We start from the raw sequence: 21,131 nt of genomic DNA, 5'->3' as shown, positions 1-21,131 counted from the left end.
CTGCTGGTTGTGTTGATGAGAGATGGCTTTCCAGAGTGTGGTTGATGGCCAGCCAAAAGTAGGGGACAGAGAAGTCCTGCTAAGGACAGCTGGCAGCACAGCCCTTGGGGCCGAGGTGATGGTCTGGGTGGTTCTTCCCCTTCCCACACCCAAGTGAACCATCTGGGAAGAACTTGTGTGACCTCACTGGGGTAGGAGGGCAGCTGAGTCCCTGGGGCTGCAGGAGGAGTGGCCAGTGAGGAGGTCTTCTTGCACAGCTGTTTGGGGCAGGGATGGGAAAAACCCTTCAAGGCTGGGGCAGGACCCACATGGGCCCAGGCAGAGGCCCAAGGGACAAGCATAAGAGGGACCCAGATACCACACAACCACTTGGGCTCTTGTCTTGTTGCTGCCCCTCACCTGGACTGTCGTCCGGGAACCAGAGCTGAGTCATGGGAGCCCACCTGGGCATCGGTGAGCTGGGAGGGTGCTGGGTCACGGTGTTTGTAGGCAGTGACCAGGGTCAGAGGGAGATGAGGAGACCAGGCTGCGGTCAACCCTCTTTTGAAGGCCCTCACTAGGACGACAGCCCCTGAGGGGGACAGTAACACTTGGAGAACAGAGGCTTCCGGTCACCTCTCCCACCCAGGCACATCGACCTGTCTTCCCAAGCAGCCAGCAGCTCAGGCTGTGGACAGCCGCAGACACAGTCCTCTGTGCACCAAGTGTGAAGATGCCCTCCTGTGCACTCCACCGTGTGCTCTGCTGAGCTCCAGGGTCTACACCCTGGGAACATTTCCATCCCAGCTACAGCCTGGCCGGAGCTTGAACATGTTTCCACCCTTGGGCTTGCAAAGCTACCCCCACACAATTCTGCACCCCAGGTATCGCACACACCTCTCTCACGCAGATGGCCAGGAGCAAAACAGACAAGGGACTCAGCTCTCCAGGGTCTTGCAGCTAAGGCCAATGCCCGAAAGGGAGAGGAGTCCCTCCCATGAGCCCTTTTATTCATCCATTCACTACAAACTGCCATGTGGGAAATCAGACTTCTGGGACATCACACACTGAATACTCCAGCAAGGTCACATGGCAAATGCGTGGTCAGCAAGATGCCACAGCAAGCCCTGCCCTGGGGCTGACAGTTTGGCCAGGTTGTTTTGCCATCTCCCATTTTCCTTCAGAACTTCATTCCAGGAACATGGCTGTGAGGCGCCACACATGGTGGCTCTGGAGAGTGCAGGGGCGTGGTGGACTGGCTGGCCCTCAATGTGGACCTCAGCTCCTGCTACTGTGGAGTCTCCCAGGCCTGGGAAAAGCCCCCAGGACCCCCACGGCCCTCACAGGGGGGTCAGCTGAAAGGTCCTGATTTGGGTTCCTGGACAGAAAGCACCGCCCACCCGGCCCTTCCTCCCACTCTGCCCTAGAGAAATTTGATCCTCAGGATTTAGTTCCACCCCTCAACACTCTGCAAATCACCAGCTCACAACAGCCAGGGAAACGAAACTTCTGAGAAACCGAAAGTACTGGGGAAGGGTGGGCCAGACAGCAACCCTCCAGCCACTCCGCAGCTGGGCTCCTGTGAGCAGCATGAACCAGGCCCCCCACACCGTCTTGATGTACCCCAATGCTGGGCGCCCCGCACACTATGAGAAATTCCAGGAGGAACAAGAAGTGGCCGTGCTGGGGGCACCCCAGGGCTCAGCTCCCATGACAACCACCGTGATCAACATGCCCAGAGACATCTCTGTGCCCGACCATGTGGTCTGGTCCCTGTTCAACACGCTCTTCATGAACTTCTGCTGCCTGGGCTTCATAGCCTTCGCCTACTCCGTGAAGGTGTGTGTGCTGAGGGGGGGCTGGGCAATGGGAGGGGTCAGGGGGTGGGGGAAGTGCCTGGGAGGCTGACACTCCACCTGCACCTGGGGTGTGTGGGTCTGTGTGTGCTGGGGGAGCTGCTGTGGATCACCCCCTAAGGCTGGTGTGCATTGACCCTGTGTGCCCTCCTCTTTCTGGGTAAGTGAGGGGGCATTAGGGGATCTCCCAGGGCAGGACAGGAGAGAGCAGCCTGGGAATCTGGGGTCACTCTTGTCCCCATCCCCAACCCAGAGGACTTCTCCCTATGCCCAATGGCAGAAATACCCGCTGCACACTGCAGACTGTGGCACCCCAGGCTGTCTCCCAAGTGGGGTGAGCAGCCAGCACTGGGGCCTGCTGCACAGTCTGAGTGTGTGAAAGGCAGGGGCAGAGAGGACCCTGGGGGCCTGGGCCTGGCACCTGCCTCTCCCCTGACCCTCTCCATCTGGTCTCCCCAGTCTAGGGACAGGAAGATGGTGGGTGACATAACTGGGGCCCAGGCCTTCGCCTCCACTGCCAAGTGCCTGAACATCTGGGCCCTGATCTTCAACATCCTCCTGACCATCGGCGCCATCGTGATTCTCATCATCTTCTCAGCAGCGATTGTCCAGGCTGTTTCACAGATGATAAACCATCCTGGGGGCTTCTAGTCTTGCCATGTCCTGACCCCCTAGCTGGCCCTGCACCCGGGGCTGAGGCCCTGCCCTGCACCCTGGGCTGAGGCCCTGCCCTGCACCCCTCGCTTTCTGAAGCATTTACACGCACCCATCTGTCCACAGTGGGATTCAATAAAGTGTCTGTACGCGGGTGTGCTGTGATTTCGCCTGGGGAGGGGTCTGCTGGCAGTCCCAGCCTGGTGCACCATCTGAACCCCTCTCCCTCTGCTGTCTGGCCTCCTGCTGTGGGCAGCAGCTGACCAGGATCCTGGGTGTGGCTCTCTACAACCTCTGAGCCCTGACCCAGGGAGCACTGTGTCCTGAGTCCCCTTGCCCTCTATCACCTCTTTGGGTTCTGGGGTGGACGTGTGTAGCCCTGGCCTTGTTGGATGGATGGGGGCTCCTGTGTCTCTAGAGAGTGGTGACCGAGAAAGACCCTGCCAGGGCCTCCTGACCCAGCCACCTCTGGCTCCATCCTGGCTGCTGCTTCCTCCTGTCCACTGGGCACTATCCATTCTCCTGTTTCGTGGGGAGCAGCCAGTGGCTGGCAGAGGGGCAGAGACCTCAGTTGTGGGCTCACTGCAGAAGGAGTGTCAGACCTGGGGACCTGTCAGGGGTGTTGGGGCAGACTCTGAGAGCTCCAGATTATCCAATGCCTTGAACCCCTGGTGCTGGCCCAGGAATATGTCTCTGCAAGATGGGGACCCAGGGCCTTGAGTGTGAGTTCTAGCTCTAGTTCTGGAGTTGCCCACACACTGTGGAGCTGGGCCTTCCTCCCTCGTGGCTCCACAGGGTCCTGCCAAGGCCTGGGAGGACAGTTCCCTTCTGCTCAGAACCTTGGAGCAGTAACCCTTCAAGCTCTGTCTGCTCTGTCCTGAGGGTCACCTGCAGATCCACCTGCCAAGTTCCTAGGCCCGCGGGCCTGTGCCCACCAGCGCCCCAGACCTGGAGTCTCTCAAGCGAATTGCTGTACTGGTGCCTGGTCCGCAGACAGAGTGCTCTCGCTGTCCCTGGGTGCCCGGTGTTGGAGCCAGAGGAGCCTGAGAGGGTCATCTGGGTGGATGGAAGCCCCTGACAGAGAGCACCTTCTGCAGGCTGAAGCCCAGCGGCGCCCCCTGCCTGCCACGGGCACAACCCGCAGGGATGAATCCCAGAGGAAGATGGAGTGGCCAGACCCAGAACGTTTCCCAGCACAGATTTGGGGTGGGGTCCCTGTAAGAGGGCAGAGGGGAAGAGCCAGCTGGTCTTGGACTGAGGGTGTCTGGCCGCTCGTGGGTGCGCACTCCTGAGGTTCCTGTAGGCAGCCGGCACTGCAAGGCCCACAGTGAACTTGGAAGTGTCCTCCTCCGCAGGGCAGAGTGAGTAGCCAGCTCAGAAGACTTTCCCTGGAAAGGGACGTGTCCAGGGCTGTTCATGCGGAGAACGGAGTGTGCTCCCACCGGGAGCAGTGGCTGAGAGGCCGGCCCAAAGAAGGTCAGCAGGGTCCACGGGGCATGGCGTGTTCTGGGGGTGCCTGGGCATGGGCAGGACAGACGAGGTCTAGGCGGAGGGGCTATGGAGTGGGGAAAGGGCCCCAGGACTCGCGGGCGGGTGCAGAATTGCTGGTCACGCTGGGGTGAGGGCCATGGGGCATCCTCGCTGGGAGCTGTACACACGAGGTTTGCCCACGCTCGCGTATGTCTCAGCCCCAGTCCTGAAAATCAAATGGGTACCATCTGACCTCACAGGGAGGCACAGTGGACCGCGCCGTGGTGGTAAGCTGAGTCACCGCTAGAAGGCGTCTTCGTGCGCAAGTCCCAACCCAGGCAGCTCTGCTGGCCTGAGTCCAGGTGGGAGGAAAAGACGGGGCCTAACGCATGGACAGAGGTGCTGCCACCCGACCACACACCCGGCCCTGGCGCCCTTCCTAGTCAGAGCCAGCCCTGGTCTCCCCGCCAGCACACCGCACTCCCAGAACCCAACTTGCCTCCCCAGGGATTTGGGGGTGCATTTCACACCCCCTTGGGCGGTTTAGGCAGCCAAGAGCTGCAGGACGCGTCTCAGTCCCACGACACCGCGTGGATTTGAGCGACGGGGCTGGGGTGACTCAGTACAGATGAACTCCAGGGACTCGCAAGGATACCCTGGGGGACACGCGGAGAAGGCATCACCCCACCCTGGGGCTCCCGGAGACTTGCAAGGGTGGTCGCCAGAGCGGAGGCGGAGATCGGAGGCTGTGTCCCGAGTATTAGGAGGGTCACTAGCGCCTGCGGGCGGAAGCGCCAGGGACTGGGTTTTGGCGAGCGAGGGGTGCGCAGAAGGACCACCGCCTCCCCAGTCTCTGGTCACTTGACCGCGGTGCTGAGGTCGGCGGCCCGCAGGGGGCGGTCCTGGGTGAGCTGCTGGGGTCGCATCTCGTGTTCCTGTGCACCAGAGTCCCCTCGGTCTGCCTCCCTGGGTCCCCTGGAGTAGGAGTGCTGCTGAGGGACTGGAGGGCTGAGGCCCAGCCTGTCTGGGCTGTGCAGGCGAAAGAGCAGTAGGCAGCAAAGGGCTTTGGGCCTCTCTGGGCTGGCCTATCAGCCAGTGCTCTTGGGGAGGCAGGCATCCGGCTGGCACCTCAGCAGTCTCCAGGGCAAGGTCAGCCCAGGGGTGCCCCTGAGGTCACCACCACTCAAGGCCAGACACAAAACTGAACTCAAACCCAGGGCTCAGGTGTGAGTGGGCAGAGTTGTGTTTTCCCCTGAAGGCCAGAGACCCTGAGCTACTGCCCCACCTCTGGGCTGTGTGGGCTCCCTGATTTCTGTTTCCTAGGACCTTCCTGGGGGCCTGGGGCCACAGGAAGTTCAGTCTCCTTCTGCTTGCAGCCACCAAATATGGGGAAAGCCAGATGCCACCTAGCACTGAGCACCCCCAGCCAGAAGTCAGGAACTTGCAGAACCTGGGACATGCATGCGACAGCAGAGGGAGAGGGGCTCAGACGGTGCACCAGGCTGGGACTGCCAGCAGACCCCTCCCCAGGCGAGATCACAGCACACCCGCGTACAAACACTTTATTGAATCCCACTGTGGACAGATGGGTGCGTGTAAATGCTTCAGAAAGCGAGGGGTGCAGGGCAGGGCCTCAGCCCAGTGTGCAGGGCCAGTTAGGGGGTCAGGACATGGCAAGAGTAGAAGCCCCCAGGATGGTTCATCATCTGTGAAACAGCCTGGACAATCGCTGCTGAGAAGATGATGAGAATCACGATGGCGCCGATGGTCAGGAGGATGTTGAAGATCAGGGCCCAGATGTTCAGGCACTTGGCAGTGGAGGCGAAGGCCTGGGCCCCAGTTATGTCACCCACCATCTTCCTGTCCCTAGACTGGGGAGACCAGATGGAGAGGGTCAGGGGAGAGGCAGGTGCCAGGCCCAGGCCCCCAGGGTCCCCTCTGCCCCTGCCTTTCACACACTCAGACTGTGCAGCAGGCCCCCGTGCTGGCTGCTCACCCCACTTGGGAGACAGCCTGGGGTGCCAGAGTCTGCAGTGTGCAGCGGGTACTTCTGCCATTGGGCATAGGGAGAAGTCCTCTGGGTTGGGGATGGGGACAAGAGTGACCCCAGATTCCCAGGCCGCTCTCTCCTGTCCTGCCCTGGGAGATCCCCCTAATGCCCCCTCACTTACCCAGAAAGAGGAGGGCACACAGGGTCAATGCACACCAGCCTTAGGGGGTGATCCACAGCAGCTCCCCCAGCACACACAGACCCACACACCCCAGGTGCAGGTGGAGTGTCAGCCTCCCAGGCACTTCCCCCACTGCCCAGCCCCCCCTCAGCACACACACCTTCACGGAGTAGGCGAAGGCTATGAAGCCCAGGCAGCAGAAGTTCATGAAGAGCGTGTTGAACAGGGACCAGACCACATGGTCGGGCACAGAGATGTCTCTGGGCATGTTGATCACGGTGGTTGTCATGGGAGCTGAGCCCTGGGGTGCCCCCAGCACGGCCACCTCGTGTTCCTCCTGGAGCTTCTCATAGTGTGCGGGGCGCCCAGCATTGGGGTACATCAAGACGGTGTGGGGGGCCTGGTTCATGCTGCTCACAGGAGCCCAGCTGTGGAGTGGCTGGAGGGTTGCTGTCTGGCCCACCCTTTCCCCAGTACTTTCGGTTTCCCAGAAGTTTCCTTTTCCTGGGTGTTGTGAGCTGGTGATTTGCAGAGTGTTGAGGGGTGGAACTAAATCCTGAGGATCAAATTTCTCTAGGGCAGAGTGGGAGGAAGGGCCGGGTGGGTGGTGCTTTCTGTCTGGGAACCCAAATCAGGACCTTTCAGCTGACCCCCCTGTGAGGGCCGTGGGGGTCCTGGGGGCTTTTCCCAGGCCTGGGAGACTCCACAGTCTGGTCAACAGCAGCGGGAGCTGAGGTCCACATTGAGGGGTGGGCTAGTCCCATGCAGCCCCTCTACTCCCAGCTCCCTAAGGGCTTCCTGTTGACACAGCAGTAAAGGTCAGGCAGTCAATGGAGAGAATCCATGGTGGGGGTGGAGAGTGTGGGGATTGGTTATCAAAGGGAGAACAAAAGTGCACCTAGTTCACCAGAAGAAATAGAAGACATTGATTAATAAAGGAGGAGAGTTCTGAAGACTACAAAAAAAGGCAAGTCCACCCTGTCTCGTGGACACTCAGCTCTGGGGAGCCTTCTTTTTGGAGAAGTCTGTCTCCATCACTTTCTTAAATGACACTTGCTGTGCTTGCCTGTCTCTTGTCTTTGACTGTGGGGAACAAGGACCCCGTCTCCACCAGACCTGCTTCACTGTCCTGGGCCTCCTGTGCGGAAGCCTCTGATGAAGGTGGCGTCTGGGGAGACACGAGCCCTGCCGTCCTCCTGCCCTGGGGTGCCTCCCATGCCAGGGCATGTGGCTGGGGCAGAGGGGCTCAGTGCATTTGCCAGCTGCTTCCCCGCACAGAGCCACATTCCCTTGTATGCATCTCAGGTGTGGAGCTGCCACCGGGTGACCTTGGTCATGCAGGATGAGCCCAGTGCCCCTGCTCAGGATGGTGAGGTCCATCTGTGGTCAGGGCTACAGCTCCAGGTCCTCCTGAAGGGTCAGGTGTTCCTGCTGCCTGCCTGCCCCTGAGGGGCCGAGTTGTGGCCTAGGCCCCCGTGTGCCGCTTCTGGCTGGAACCCTGACAGCGTTCGCCTCTCTGAGGGGAAACCCTGTCAGCCAGGCCCTCTCCAGGCTGCCCCTGGGCTGTCCCTCAAGGTGAAGTTGAAAGAGGTGGCAGCAGCTCAGCCTCCCGGGGGCCTTGGGCAAGAGGTGAGGGGCAGAATGACCCCAAGGGCGCCGAGGAGAGTAGTGGTAGGACTGCAACCGCTAGGTCCCCGTCTGATGGACGCTCACCCGGTGCCCTCTCCTGGTGTCCCCTCGGGTCCCATCCCCACGGTGGCTGTGTGCACCCTGGGCTCCTGACCTTGCTGAGATCAGCGCCTCTGCTCTGGGCGCTCACCCAGTCTGGCCCAGGGAAGTTATTTCTGAGAATGAAGCGTCTCCTGAATCCCACACTCGATGGCCACTTCCAGGACCTGGGGCCCCGTCCACCCCTTCTCCTGTGGGCTGTGGTGAGCTGCTAGGACTTTGCCAGGTCTGGGCTCCAGGTACCGTGGACCCTGTCTCCCCTCACACGCAGGCTGCCCAGGGCCTGCATCCAGCTCTGCCCATGGGGAGGCCGCCCTGCCAGGGTCCTCAAGCTGCCCTGACTGGGCTAGAGAGAGGCCCCGACCCTCTGCACCTGCCCCTCACAGGAGCTGCCCCATCAAGAGGAGGCTGAGCTCTGCTTTCTCCATCATCTGGTCCCAAATGCAGCCTCTGCTGCCCCCGGGGTGAGCAGAGGGACAGGCGCTGGGGAGCAGCGCAGGACACAGGATCAGGACCAGCCTCCTGCTCCCCTTCGGCCCCTGCCTGTCGTGCTGCCCTTTGGGCATTCTGGCCAGCTGGTTCTAACTCAGCTGTGTGGTGGTGAGCAGTTCTGCTGACAGCCAAGGCTCTTCTTGCGGACAAAGGGAAGACACCCTCCTGCCCTGGCTCCTCCCTGGGGGCCCTGGAGGGTCAGAGACCCAAGGTGCCTGGTTCACCCGCCTCCCACTGCACCAGGGGGTCCTCAGAGCCAGGTGCCTCACTGGCTCCTCCTTCCCGCAGGTGAAGACACCTGGGTTACAGGGCCTGCACCAGCTGAGGTCCGCCTGGGCCGTGCCTCCCTGATCCACCCCAGCCACTGAGAGCTGCTTCCTGGGCTCCAGGAGTGGGCCTGGACTCCCCTTTGGAGCTGGCGCTTCCTGCCCAGGCGGAGGCCCAGCGCAGGCTCAGCGGTGACTTTGTGCTCGTGCGACTCCGTCTCGTCTCCATGGTCATCGGTCAGGGTTCCCAGTGTCTGCATCACTGCCACCCTTGGTGTCTGCGTTAGAGAGGAAAAGGTCAAGGTAGGACCAGGCGATGCTCCCCCAGGGTCAGACCCTGAGCCTTCCCTCAGCTTCAGAAGCAGCCCCGCCACCAGGGAGGGCAGAGTCCCCAGGACAAAAGGCAGTGCCCTGCGATGGCTGTGGACACACTCTGACACCCGAGTCCTTCCCACAGACCATGTGGATATTGCTTGGGCAATGGACCCAAGGACAGGGGACTCCAGAGGTGCTGGGCACAGTGGACACACAGGAGCAGGTGAGGGTCTCGACACCCAGAGTGTCAACATGGCTCTTGGTCCACAGGGTGTGGGGGCACCAAGGGGTCAGCAGGGTCCAGATCCCAAGTCCACTCACAGTGGGCTTCAGGCCACAGACCCTCCAGCAGGCACTTTCCAATCCTCCCATGTGTGACTGGAACAGGAGCAACAGAGGTTGGCAGAAGCCACGCTGGGTGGGTGGCCTGCTGTGCCGGACTCAGCAGAGCGTGGTCAGCCAGGTGAAAGGGCCCGGGTGCTCCCCTCTAGCTACCCCCAGCCAGAGAATTCTCACCCATGGTAGAGCCATGAACAGAGCCTCCTGGGTCAGGCACTGGCCATCTGCCCTCCGCTCCTTTGCCAGTCTGGTCCTGCAGGAGAGAAGGCTCTGGTGGAGGAGCGTGGACTGCTGCAGACCGGCCACAGGGAGCAGAGAGCCAGGTGGGGCGGTCTTGGATCTGGGTGTGCGGGCGCTGGACATTGTGGGCCTTTCATGAGTTCTGTGTGGGCACCTCCACTTCAGATGAACAGATGGAGGTTCTTTCTCCTGCTGCCATTGTTGGTGACCGACCCTTGAAGTCTTCTCTTCCCAGGTCACATCCTGCTTCTACTGTGTGGCCCACACAGAGTCATCTCCTGGACTCCCTACTCTGGACGTCTCTAATGGGTTGTCCCTGGCCCAGAGCTCCTCTGTGGTCACCTTGGGTCCTTGCTGGGCCTAGTGGCCACTCTTCCTCCGTTCTTCCCCTCCTTCCACAGGGCTCGGATCTTCCCTGATAAACGTCCTACCCAGCATCTCCCTGGAATTTGCATTTCACGGCCTGTGGACGGGAAGGACGTCCCAGTTTCTTGCTGGTCAGTGTTGTGGTCATGGGAGTGAGGGGGGAGCCTTGGCTGTGCTCTAGGCGGGTGAGGGAGGGGTATTTCAACAGGACAACGATGGGCACTGGGGGCTCTAGCTCTGCAGCAGGGAGCCCCAGGAGGAGGCCTGGGCATCTTGGTCTCTGGGGGTCCCCGTGGGGGTGTGGGCCCTAGGGTCTGGCAGGAGTCAGCGTTTGGCCTGAGCATCTGGTTGGGCTCTTGGGAAGGCAGCGCAGGTGTCGGGGGAGTTCAGAGGCATCTGATGAAGAGTAGGCGGGACAACATGGCCCCTCAACTGAGCGGCACTGGGCCCTGTGAGCTTGGAGCTGGAGAAGAGTCCCTCCTGGCATGTGGGCCGCTGTCCAAGAGGCATCTATAGCCCGAGGCTGGGGAGCCATCTCGAGGGGAGGACAGCAGGAGGAAGCCCTGAGCCCCAGAGGGACCACCCAGCCACTAGCACTTCAGGACGGCGGAGGAGGACCTGCCTGCCCAGGAGGTCGGGATGGCCGAGGGCATGTCTCCGCCAACCCCTTGGAAGGCCAGGGTGGCTCCTGGCAGTCCGGGCAGCACTGCCAGTCCCAGATGGCTGCCTCAGGGTCCCTCTCCCTGGAGCTTCCTCCTCAGACTTCCTTCTCTGACAGAGGCATCTGGCCCCCACCCCACCCGCCTCACACAGCAGTGGGAGGCTGAGTCCTGGGGCGCGAGGGCTGGGTGTCCGCAGTTCTGGTCGGGAGGAGGAGGCTTTGTCCCAGCCTGGAGGGCTCTGCCTCCTGCCTGTGACTGAGGCATCATGGCCACCCACAGTCCTGAGCTGGACCTGGAAGGCAGTGGGCAGCCACTGCCCCTCAGCCGTCTGACTTGGGGTCTTCCTGGGGTGGGTGGCCAGGACATGGGGGGGGCTCTGGTCAGTGGTCTGACAGTGGTCTTTCTGGGTCCCCAGGGTGAGGGTGGGGACACTGGTGCAGGAGGACCCGCCTTGCTCCCAGGCTCCAGGCTGTAATTTGTGCTATATTTAGCAAGCAGAGCTGGTGGGCAGGGAGGCAGGCCGCCGGGCTATAAGCAGACTTGGTGCCCACCCTGGAAGTGCAAGTCCCCGCCAGGAAGAGACGGCGCTGGAACCCATGGACACGTCCTACCCCCGTGAGGGCCCCCGGGCCTCCACTCCCCGCCAGGTTGACGGTGCTGCCCACACAGCCCTGGTGCTGGGACCGCCAAGCCCCCCGCCTCGCGACCACTTGATCTGGTCGGCCTTCAGCACACTCTACCTGAACCTGTGCTGCCTCGGCTTCCTGGCGCTGGTGCACTCCATCAAGGTGGGCCGAAGAAGTGGCGGGAGGGGCTGGGGGCTTCAGGGAGACTCAGGGTTGTGAGGAGGGGCTGGGGGCTGTGCGGAGAGTTCAGGGTCTGCCAGAGTGGCTGGGGGCTTGAAGGGGGCAGCTTGTGAAGGGGGCTGTGTCAGTGTGGCCACAGTTTCTCTCCAAGGTGAGAGAACCCCTGCTTCTCCACTCAGGGGTGCCGTCTGTGGCCAAGCCCTGCTCCTCAAGGTGGAGACAGCCCCTTGATGATGACGGAGTCCATGGGGCTACCTGCAGAGTTCCCTTTCCCCAGGGCGGGATTCTCATCTGCTGTGGCCCTTTAGTGAGACCGGTGGCTTCCGTTCCTCTATGGGTTTGTGGTCTCAGCTCCCCAGAGGACTCCTTGCCTGCAGAGGGATCTTGGGAGCTGATGCTGACCTGCGATGGCCACTGGGTCCACATCTTGGACACAAGGAGCCAGGCGCCCCTGGCAGCACCCATTGGGGTGGGTGGCCATCAGGACCCAAGGCCCACCAAGTGTCAAGCAGTGTGTCAAGCTGGGGACCATGGAGGAAGTGGGTCTAGCCCAGAGAGTGTCCCCTCAGGCCACACCCCTCCACCTCGATCCTGGGTCCAGTGCAGACCCTCCGGGTGCTCTGGGTGCATCTGTGGCCAGGCCCCAAGGCAGGTGTTGATCTGGCCCTTCGGCTGCCCTGCAGGCCCGAGACCAGAAGGTGGCTGGGGATCTGGAGGCAGCACGGCGATACGGCTCCAGAGCCAAGTGTTACAACATCCTGGCTGCGATGTGGACGCTGGTGCCTCCGCTGCTGCTGCTGGGGCTGGTGGTGACCGGTGCCCTGCACCTCTCCCGCTTGGCCAAGGACTCTGCGGCCTTCTTCAGCACCAAGTTCGAAGACACAGACTATGACTGACAGGCTGGCTCCTGTCCTGTCCTGTCCCTGGACCCCAACCTTGAAGGCCTTGAGCTGGGTGCTGGCTCTCACAGGGCCCCTGGCCCCACCTGGCTACCCAGTGCTGACCACTCAGACCCCAGGGACCTGGCCCTAACCCTGAGGGTCCCTAACTCCTACCTCTGACCCTTTCCTCCTACTCCCCAGGCTCCCCCTCCATCACAATTAAAAGTGCCAGGTCCCTGACATGCCTCCAGGGCCTCCTTCCCGGCTTCAGTGGGGGGTGCCGGGGGTGGCTGCTGTGGGGACTCCCCCAGGCCCACCCTCCCTCACCCTGCTCTGCTCAGCTGTTCCCGACGTCCCCCTTCACTTTGCCACAGGGTGGCCTGTGGCCACGGGGTGGAGGCGCCTGAGTGTTTCAGCATGAAGTCGGGGACACAGGCCTCTGATCCCAGCTGCCTGTGGTTTGGTGGCTTGTGTTCAGAACGGGCCCCGCCCGGCTGTGTGCTGCCCCTCCTTGTCTGTCCCTTCAAATCCCAGTGATTTCAGCATGGTGGGGGTCTCCCTCCCTCCCGGCCCCCCTCTTCCTGGGTGGAGCTGGACACTGTTTCCACCATCCATGCATGTCCACAAGTGCAGGCAAGGCCCCTGGCTGCCCCCTGCGTCCCCCTCTCCTCCACCCGGCTGGGCAGAAGCAGTCATGGGGATATAGATGTGGGAAACCCCATCGGAGCCCCTGTCCTGGGTACGTGTTCCTGTACTACCTCACCTCCTGTACCACCTGGCACCCCAACACTCCCACACAGCAAAACTGGCAGGGCCCAGCACCTGGGGACACACACCCAAACACACATGAGGCTGAGGCTGGGGTGCGGCCCCAGCATGTCACCGAGGTCCTAGCCCCAGAAGGAAGCTCAGGGATTTGAAGACTGCACGCGGACTCCCTCCCCAGGAAGACCCCTTTGCCTGCCAGCTCTTCCAGGGATAGAGGCAGGGGTCTCTTGTCTATTGCTCTACTTGGAGACCCCACACAGTCCCCAACCTGTGACATGCCTGAGACCCTTGCTGAAGATAGGGTGTGCGGCCCTGTGCTGGGACCTGGGGGTGGAGACACACAGGCCCCTGTTGGGCCCTGGAGAAAGTCCCACCATGAATTAGGGTCAAGGGAAGTGTGAGACCTCTGCTTGAACTGGAATAGAGACAACATGCTGACCCTAAGCCCTGGGTTTGGTTCAAGTAGGGGTCAGCCTAGGCTGGACAAAGAGGCTGGGGGCAGGCATCAACCTCTGTGTGGCCGGGAACATATCCCTAAAGGTGGGATATTTTACCAGTCCCCACGATCTCATCGACAATGAGGAGGTTGTCTAGTCTGTGACCAGCCACTGAGGACGTGTGGCCAAGTCACTCGGGGAAGTGTCACCAGCAGCCCTCTCTCCCCAGGCTCATCTTGGCAGGTTGATGGATGCTGGCCAGGCCTGTGGGCACACACACTCTCACCCCATGGGCCCATCACATGCACAGAGGTGACTGTATAAAATCACGCTCAGACCTAGCAAGCACCAGGCCACATCATCCTAGGGGTTCAGGGCCACCTGCCACCCCATTCTGATGTCTCTGCCCCATCCTGACTTTGAGGCTGCAAAAAATGAATGTCCACTCCCATTAGGACAATCCCTGGCCCACAGCAGAGAGAAGGGGCCCACGATCCTCAGCAGATCTGCCTTGTCACCCAGCCAGAGTGTTTATAGGGCCTTTAGTGAAAAGCCTGTAGGTACCCTTGGCTTCAAGCCATGCACTGGCCTGCCTGTGGTCTGCAACTTGACCCTCAGCCCCTGCCCACCTTGGCTCTGAGCTCCAGCAAGCATGCTGCTGGCTCACTGTGGCCTGGAGGCCTGGTGTCCATGGATCCCTGCCTCTGCACTCCACACTTTCTGTGGGGGTGGCCGTGAGAACCCTCCTTTCAAATCTCCTGGGTGTGGAGGCAGCTGGCTCAGGCCACGAGTGTTCCAGCCTGAGGGGCTGAGGACAGGAGACAGGGAGACAGGCCCTGGGATTCCCTAGAGCTGCCTGAAGCCCAGGAGTGCTCTGCCTGGTGTATGCAACTGCGACCAGGGGGCAGTGGCAGGACACAGCCAGGAGTGGAGGCCGGCGTGATGGGACCACCCGGCTCCCAAGCTGCTGCCCTTGCCCGCAGGTGAGGTGGAAACTCGACATCACACAACCCCACTCTCAGAGGAATGTATAGGCCTTTATAGAAGCAAGCTCTTCCCGGCACTGGTTGGACTCTGCAGGTTGTCCGGTGCCGGGTCTGGCCCTCACCCGTGTCTCAGCTCCAGATGCCATCTCACCCCGTTCTAGGGAAGTCACTGGTGAGCTACCCCAGGCTGGAGGGTGTGGGGGCTGCTGCCAGGCAGAATCTCTGTGAACAGCCGACCACAGCCTGGCCTGGGATCAAGGCCTGGGACCCCAGTCCTATCCTCCAGCATGGCACCCCCTTCCCTTCTCACAGGCCATGGGGTTGAGGACGGGCTGCCCACCCCACCCCACAGGGCCAGAGGCCATCTGACATGGAGTCTAGAGGAGTCAGTGACGACACCCGTGCGCCCCTGGTCCAGCCTGACCACAGCTGCACCGAGGGGAAGCTCGATTCTGGTAAAGCGGTAGCTCACAGCCCTGGGCAACTGCGCAGGGGTGGAGCCCCTGCCTCCTCACCCTCACCCTGCCAGGGACTCCCCTCACGGGCCCCGAGACCAGAGTCCAGGTGGGTGTGAGTGTGGACACTCAGGCCCTGGCTGCAGGGGCCCTGGAAAGTGCCTGGGGAGCAAGATGGGGCACTGAGAGGCGGGGTGCCAGGTCAGATTGGAGTCGAGGCTGGGGAGGGGCTCAAGCCAGGCAGACAGCCTGGGACTGGGGGAGGGTTGGGAGAGGAGCAGGGACAGTGATGAAAAGTGGGGTTCAGGAGACATTTCTGAAGCCAGCAGCCCTAGTCATTCAGGGGCAGGGCTCCAGGGAGAGGGCCTGGGGGGCTGAGGGCTCCAGGATGTCCCAGAGGCTCTGGAGCAGGGGTCTCAGGTCTTCAAAACTTCTCCCAGGAAACTGCTGGAGTCAGCGCTTCAGGCAGCTAGGGGAGTGATCTTTGTATGCGGCCAGCAGAGTGGGGAAAGGAGGCCTTGTGTCCTGCAGGGAGAGAGGGGCGCCCTGTAGGGACACACTGGCATCCTGGTCTCATCACTCAGACCTCTACCTACCTGGCAGCAGAGGCAGCCGAACCTGGGATGGCCAGAGCTCAGCCTCCAACAGAGGGGCCCAGGGCCCAGCCTGGGCCGTGACCTCGAGTGTCACGGAGTCCTCGGAGAGGACAAAGTTGAGCTTGTTCCCCTGGTAGGAGATGCCAGACACACACGCTCCGGAGAGCCCCGCTGGACACAGGGGGTCAAAGGTCATGCCGGCCTTGGTGACCCTGCAGGGAGAGCCGTGAGAGAAGGGAGGGGCCGGGGGCCACCCTCCGTGCCACCCTGCACTCACCTGAGGCCTGTGCTTCCGAAGAGTACTGCCTGCAGGAAGCCCCCCATGCCCGTCAGGAAGTTCACTGCCCCCGACCCGTCGGCATTCTCCGTCCACACCTGTAGGTCAGGGGCCGTCAGTGCCAGGGACCCCAGGGCACTGGACAACACCTCCCCCCACGGACGCTGGCAGCAGAGTGGTCAGTAAGAGGGCCCTGGACTGGAGTCAGGCTGACCTTGAAGGGCTCAGTGACATTGGCAAAACTCCTGTCCAGAAGCCTTCGTGCCCTCAATGGGTCCTTCAACTCCATCCAGCCCACCGCAAACATGCTCTGGGGTCAGAGTTCAGAGTTCAGTGGGGTGAGACCCATCTTAGGGAGAGAAAGACGGAGGCTGACAAGGTGGGGCCACTCCCCAGGCTTCTCACCCAGGTCATGGCTGGGCCCCGGGGGGATGTCACAGCCTCGTACATCTCCAGGTTCTTCCTGCGGACGTCAGGACTCAGGGGGAAGGGGACCGGGTACCCCAGGAGCACGACATCAGCCTGCTTCACTTCCTCTCCTGGGGAAGATGCTGCTGTTGAGGGCACATCAGGTGGATGCACGGCTCTTAGGCCAGGCAGAAGGCCCTTGGAGAAGTCAGGGCCCACTCACCAGGCTCATACCCATCAAATTCAGGGTGGAAGTTCCGCTCCGGGTCAAAGGGCACCTTGATCTTATCAGCCACCACCAGCCACTGGTTAGGGACAGGCAGACCCAGGTCCTCGGCCAGACCAGCTGCAAAGTGCAGACTGTAGAGAGAGGACAGGTTGTAGCCTCAGTGCTTCTGGCCGACCCTGCTTGCTGGGGTGGGGCTGGGGCACGTTTAGTCTGACCTGGTCTGGACCAGGACGTTGGTGTAGGTGGAGTTGTTGACTCCTGAATGGTACTCATCAGGGGGCATGACTCCTGGGCACACAGGTGCAGACAGTGCTCAGTACAGGCTGCCCCCCAGCAGTCCCTCCTCCTGACCGTTTCTCCCAGGGATCACCTCACCTCTCAGGTGGTACTGCTTCTCCCTGGAGCTCCACTCTACCCGGCTGCACCAGAACTCAGCAACAGCACTGACCACATCCCAGCCACCAGCCTCCCGGAAAAGCTGCAGATCCTGGGGGCCAAGGGTCCTATGTGTGCCGAGTGCCCACCCATCCAGCGACCAGAAAGGAAGGCCTGGCTCCCAGATTCTCTCTTGCCACAGCAGGCCTCAGGTGGCAGGGCTGGTGGATGGAACACCTCACCTGCGTGGTGTAGTAGTACAGCTGGAAGGCCAACAGGACGGCCCCGTTGATGTGGATCTCCTGAGCCCCATAAATGTCCTCAGGGCAGACCTCCAGGCCAGAGCCTGCACTCTCCCAAGCAAACTTGGCTCCCTGTGGGGGAGAGGGGCAGATGCTACCCACCTTAGCCTTTACCCCATGGGACCTTGTGGAAGGGCAAAGAGAGGAGGAGGCGGGGCTCTGGAGCCCATGCCCGTTCCTCCATGGGCCAGGAGCTCTTGCCCAGTTCTTTCTGTGTGTGGACCCTACGGTGGGCCCCACGGGGTGGTGCCCAGGCTTCCTCACCTGGTAGCCCAGGTTCCGGGCGTTTTCCAGGGCCCCACTCAGTGTCCTGATGCGGTACTCCAGGATGGCCCTGGCAGCCTCTGGGTGGAATATCAGGATATTGGGGAACATCCAGAGATCCTGAGGACAGTCCTTGTTCTGGAGCTAGAAGGGCTTACACCTTCTCCTTCCCCTACTTCCACATCCTGCCCTGGCTGGGCAATTGCTGCACCCTCTCTGCCTCTTGGAGGCCTGCTGCTTCCTTCCGGGTTCTTCCTGATGACCATCCAGATCTACCAGCCCCTCCCCAGCCTTCCACTTCCCCTCCCTAGCCAGCAGGTGAGTTCCCAGGCCCGAATCTAGGCACAGGCCACTACAGGAGGAGCCTGCTCTCTGCCTGCCCTCAGCCTCCCTAGCCTTGCCCATAAAATAAGAGTCAGGGCTGACTTGGGAGGCACACGAGGAATCACCCTCCGCGCCTCCTTGCCCAGTGCCAATAAGCCTCCTCACGCTGCACCCTCAGCTTAGTCTGGCCCACTCCTTGCTCTACTCCACCTAGCTCCACTTGGCACCTTGGGGGTCTTCCCAGAATGGGCCTCTGTGTCACTCCCTGATTAAATGTTCCTGGTTTCCTGGCCCTCAGGTAAACTCTAGGCCCTGTGCCCTGATGCTCCTCTCATGTCCCTGGTTTCCTTGGCCCTTGGTAAGCTCCTGCTGCAAGTACCACCGGGGCTGCCATGTGCATCTTCTGGTGCTCCCGCTTGGCTCGCTCTCCACTGCCGAGATACCACCTCCTCAGGAAGCCCTCCCCTCGGCACAGCCCTGTGCTGGCCCATCCCAACCCCAATCCCCGTGCCGCCCTTGTGTGGTGGTGGTGAGGGATGATGTGTACCTGATCCCAGAAGACGTGGCCCCAGTAGCACTCCTCCTGGCTCCCATTGGAGAGGCCCCCGGGGCTGAGGCCATGACAGACATACCCTAGAGCCCCGGGTTGGGGCAGGGCACTGAGCAGGTAGTAGAGGGAGCCACGAAGGGCCTGGCGCAGGGGCAGCGGTCCTACCACATCCAGGCCACAGCCTGCCCACAGCTGGGCCCAGGACTGTGCATGGGCTGGGTATAGAGTGCCTCTGGCCTGCAGCTGCAGGGCCTCCTGGAGGTAGGCCTGGGCCTCCGCCTGGCTGCTGCCCACCACAGTCAGGAAGTCCCAGGTCCTGTTCTTCTCGTGTTCCCCAAGGGTCAATGTCAGGGGCACTGGCGTCCACAGCATGTGCACCTCCTGTCGTGGCCCCCCAGGTTGTTCAGGGGTGAGTGTGTGGCCATACAGGTACCTGCAAGAGGGCAACCTCAGGGGTGGCTCCCTCTTTAGGTTACCCTGCTGGGACTTGGGACAGAGCCCCCTCCTCACCGGACTCCCTGGAAGTCGGGCCCCAGATGCAAGTCCAGGTCTGGGCTTTCTGGGGAGAAGGATGAACGCAGCAGCACCGTGATAGGCGAGCTCCCTGCATCCAAGCGTGCCATAGACACACTGAAGGCCAGAATGTGGGGCAGCGTGCGGTGGGCATAGATGCGCTGGCAGGCCTGGAAGCTGGAGCTCACCAGGGTGTGCAGAAAGGAGCCTGGGGAGGGTGCGAAGCTTCAGTCACTGGGGAAGCAGGGCCCCCCCAGGCAGGCTGCAAAGCTGTGGCCTCCCAGTGCCTTGGGCCACACAGCACTTGGGCCTCCCTGGGCTGGCAGTGGTGTCCCTCAGGTTTCTGGTGGCTTCTCCCCACAGTGAGGGTGAATGCGTCCCCCAGGCCCGGCTGTCCAGGACCCAGGCTCTGCCCAGGACCCCAGGAGGCCCACCCAGAGGGAGGGAAAGGGGAGAACCCCAGACGGGGTCTTTCCTGCCTCTTTTCCTTAAAGACTGCCTACTGGAAGTGAGGTGAAGCTGGAGGGGGCTGTGCTCCACAGCGGCTGAGAGGGGGCCAGACAGTGCAGCTACCTGTGTTGGTGTCCAGGGCAAAGCTCTCCTCCAACTGCTTTCCTGCCTCTGCAGGGGCCTCCAGTTTGACGTTGAGGGGGCTGGGCAGAATGGCTCGGTGTGTGCCACCCCCAGCCCCATTGTACAAGCCACTCACATGCAGTGTGTCATGATACACACGCGTGCCCAGGTATGCATTGGTCACAGTGGCCAAGAGCCGGGGATCACTGGGCAGAGACTGGGCAGTAAACGTGGTCGGGTCTTCCCCGGCATCCTCCATGGAAGGCTCACTTCGGGGGTGACCTGGCCAAGGGGGTCAAGAGGCCGTGACTGGGTGGGCTCTGAAGTCCTCCTCAGGACTTGGCCGACGCCCTAGATGTGGTGGGACCTAAGGGCCACCCAGGAAAACACCGCACCACGGACCTCCAGGGACTCCATTCAGTCTCTAAACTTGCCCCTCAAACTCCGGCTTTAGAGCCCAGATTCCAACCTTGGCGGGTCTCCGGGCCTGCTTCTCCAGCCGCAGGGTCCACCGACGAGGTCCCAGCCCACCTTCCTGAGCCCACCTTCCCGAGTTCGGAAGCCCTGAGGGTGGACCCAGGAAGCTCAGCCCAGGGACCAGCCCCTCCGAGAGGGGAGGGCGGAAGGGGCCGGCGCGGGACGCAGCGGGTGGTGCGGCAGGAGCTGGAGCTGGGGGCGCGCGGGGGACTCTGAGCCTTACCGCAGCTCTGGCTCAGCCCCCGATCTGCGATCTGCGTCCCGGGGTTCCCCTGGGTCCGGCTGCCCCGGGCCTGCCTGGGGGAGGCGAGCCTCACCACTGACACGTGACCAGGAAGGCCTGCTGCCCGGCTGAGCCGCCCACGGGGCGGGGCAGCTAGGCGCCGAGGGCTGGGCGGAGGCCCCCTCTCCCCGGGCGGCCAGGCTGCCTCTTCAGGACTTGTTGTGCTCCCGTTGGTCCTGGCTGTGGCCAACCAGAGACCTGAGTGGGGAGTCCTTTGACCCCCAAGATGCCGGTCCGCAGCGGTGGATTTAGGGGACCTCTGTGGGCTCTGGATGTGATTTCTTCCCCTTCTCCAGATCTCTCCCTCTCCGCGGTGCCCCTTGCTCGGAGACCCCATCCTCCAGCTCTCTCAGCTGGTGGCACCGTTGGTCTCCCTCTTTCCACCTGCCCACTGATGGCTCTGGGCACGTCCCTGGGCCTGTGGGTCCTATGGTTCAGGCTCCCTGGCCTGACTACATATCTGTGTCTGTCCACCCTGCCCAGATTCAGTGGGTCTTGAAACCTGAAACAGAAGCTCACTAAGTTGCCCAGGCCAGGGAGGAGGAACCCAGGATGTGGGGCCAGGGGCATGTTCCAGGCCTGTCCAGGACCAGGCAACAGCCTGCGTCTGTTTGGGCTTCACTTGCCTGTCCAGGGCTCTCTGCTCACAAGAGTTGCTCAGAGCCTGAGGGTCTCAAACTTGCCTCAGCTTTCTGAGTTGCTGGCAGGACAGGCATGCGCCCCTGTGCCTGGCTCACACACGGTGTTTGCTGTCCCATGTTTGTGGATCATCTGTGAGTCCACTGAATTATGCACTCACACACCACGTTTTTACCGGGTCTTGTTCTGGTAGAGCATACTTATTTATTGTCTGTCTTTCTGCCTGGAATAGCAGCTCCCAGGGGACAGGGGTTTTGTCTGCTTTGTGGCATGAAGGAATGGATTTATAAAGTGATTATGGAGGGAATTTCCCCTGGGAAGTGAAGGGGCTGATTCCAGGGTGCCCTCCATTTGGGTGGAGTCTCAAGAGCTGGCAGAGCCCAGCTGTGCTGAGCAGAAAAGACTCAAAGTTTCTTGGGATGTCCACTATTGGCACTGGCTGGCAAGGTC

At 61.7% G+C, this 21,131-nt stretch overlaps 4 protein-coding genes across 17 annotated transcripts; 2 read left to right on the top strand and 2 right to left on the bottom strand.

Annotated features, from left to right (window-relative positions):
- The first annotated feature begins 1,439 nt into the window (after positions 1-1,439).
- LOC144376924 (interferon-induced transmembrane protein 1-like) lies at positions 1,440-2,644 on the top strand. Its single transcript, XM_078045216.1, has 2 exons — positions 1,440-1,818; positions 2,295-2,644. Exons 1-2 carry the CDS (start codon positions 1,570-1,572, stop codon positions 2,484-2,486), a joined length of 441 nt encoding a protein of 146 aa, XP_077901342.1. The 5' UTR covers positions 1,440-1,569; the 3' UTR covers positions 2,487-2,644.
- A 2,861-nt stretch (positions 2,645-5,505) lies between these two features.
- On the bottom strand, positions 5,506-6,664 carry LOC144376923 (interferon-induced transmembrane protein 1-like). Its single transcript, XM_078045215.1, has 2 exons — positions 6,291-6,664; positions 5,506-5,830 (listed from the first exon to the last, which is right to left on the bottom strand). Exons 1-2 carry the CDS (start codon positions 6,537-6,539, stop codon positions 5,615-5,617), a joined length of 465 nt encoding a protein of 154 aa, XP_077901341.1. The 5' UTR covers positions 6,540-6,664; the 3' UTR covers positions 5,506-5,614.
- Positions 6,665-6,934: 270 nt separating this feature from the next.
- On the top strand, positions 6,935-12,465 carry Ifitm5 (interferon induced transmembrane protein 5). 9 transcript variants are annotated; one of them, XM_078045220.1, is made up of 5 exons: positions 6,935-8,919; positions 9,074-9,154; positions 9,912-10,007; positions 10,241-11,326; positions 12,028-12,465. In XM_078045220.1, the coding sequence occupies exons 4-5, from the start codon at positions 11,135-11,137 to the stop codon at positions 12,238-12,240; spliced, it is 405 nt and encodes a 134-aa protein (XP_077901346.1). In that variant the 5' UTR covers positions 6,935-8,919; positions 9,074-9,154; positions 9,912-10,007; positions 10,241-11,134; the 3' UTR covers positions 12,241-12,465. The 9 variants fall into 9 exon arrangements, with proteins under 9 accessions (XP_077901346.1, XP_077901350.1, XP_077901348.1 ...); XM_078045224.1 differs by lacking the exon at positions 9,074-9,154 and having other exon boundaries at positions 11,030-11,326; XM_078045222.1 differs by lacking the exon at positions 9,074-9,154.
- A 1,983-nt stretch (positions 12,466-14,448) lies between these two features.
- Pgghg (protein-glucosylgalactosylhydroxylysine glucosidase) lies at positions 14,449-20,137 on the bottom strand. Of its 6 annotated transcripts, XM_005341611.5 has the most exons (15): positions 19,983-20,137; positions 19,752-19,846; positions 19,283-19,564; positions 18,707-18,917; positions 18,194-18,629; positions 17,323-17,442; positions 16,999-17,130; positions 16,757-16,868; positions 16,597-16,669; positions 16,376-16,512; positions 16,150-16,283; positions 15,959-16,054; positions 15,745-15,842; positions 15,468-15,679; positions 14,449-15,396 (listed from the first exon to the last, which is right to left on the bottom strand). In XM_005341611.5, exons 3-15 carry the CDS (start codon positions 19,539-19,541, stop codon positions 15,341-15,343), a joined length of 2,076 nt encoding a protein of 691 aa, XP_005341668.3. In that variant the 5' UTR covers positions 19,542-19,564; positions 19,752-19,846; positions 19,983-20,137; the 3' UTR covers positions 14,449-15,340. The 6 variants fall into 6 exon arrangements, with proteins under 6 accessions (XP_005341668.3, XP_040139786.2, XP_040139785.2 ...); XM_040283852.2 differs by lacking the exon at positions 15,468-15,679; XM_040283851.2 differs by lacking the exon at positions 17,323-17,442.
- Positions 20,138-21,131: the final 994 nt, after the last annotated feature.

Source organism: Ictidomys tridecemlineatus, chromosome 4 (genome assembly GCF_052094955.1).
Source record: "Ictidomys tridecemlineatus isolate mIctTri1 chromosome 4, mIctTri1.hap1, whole genome shotgun sequence".
NCBI lineage: Eukaryota > Metazoa > Chordata > Mammalia > Rodentia > Sciuridae > Ictidomys > Ictidomys tridecemlineatus.
Note: the sequence above shows the minus strand (reverse complement) of the source record. Positions and strands in the feature narration are given on the sequence as shown.

Excerpts from the sequence above, each read along its gene's own strand:
- LOC144376924 (XM_078045216.1), top strand. The coding sequence starts at position 1,570 with ATGAACCAGGCCCCCCACACCGTCTTGATGTACCCCAATGCTGGGCGC. Across the intron at positions 1,819-2,294 it reads CCTTCGCCTACTCCGTGAAG|TCTAGGGACAGGAAGATGGT; the intron begins GTGTGTGTGCTG and ends TGGTCTCCCCAG.
- LOC144376923 (XM_078045215.1), bottom strand. The coding sequence starts at position 6,539 with ATGAACCAGGCCCCCCACACCGTCTTGATGTACCCCAATGCTGGGCGC. Across the intron at positions 5,831-6,290 it reads CCTTCGCCTACTCCGTGAAG|TCTAGGGACAGGAAGATGGT; the intron begins GTGTGTGTGCTG and ends TGGTCTCCCCAG.
- Ifitm5 (XM_078045224.1), top strand. The coding sequence starts at position 11,135 with ATGGACACGTCCTACCCCCGTGAGGGCCCCCGGGCCTCCACTCCCCGC. Across the intron at positions 11,327-12,027 it reads CGCTGGTGCACTCCATCAAG|GCCCGAGACCAGAAGGTGGC; the intron begins GTGGGCCGAAGA and ends GCTGCCCTGCAG.
- Pgghg (XM_005341611.5), bottom strand. The coding sequence starts at position 19,541 with ATGGAGGATGCCGGGGAAGACCCGACCACGTTTACTGCCCAGTCTCTG. Across the intron at positions 17,443-18,193 it reads GCCACGTCTTCTGGGATCAG|GATCTCTGGATGTTCCCCAA; the intron begins GTACACATCATC and ends GACTGTCCTCAG. Across the intron at positions 15,397-15,467 it reads TCGGCTGCCTCTGCTGCCAG|GACACAAGGCCTCCTTTCCC; the intron begins GTAGGTAGAGGT and ends CTCTCCCTGCAG.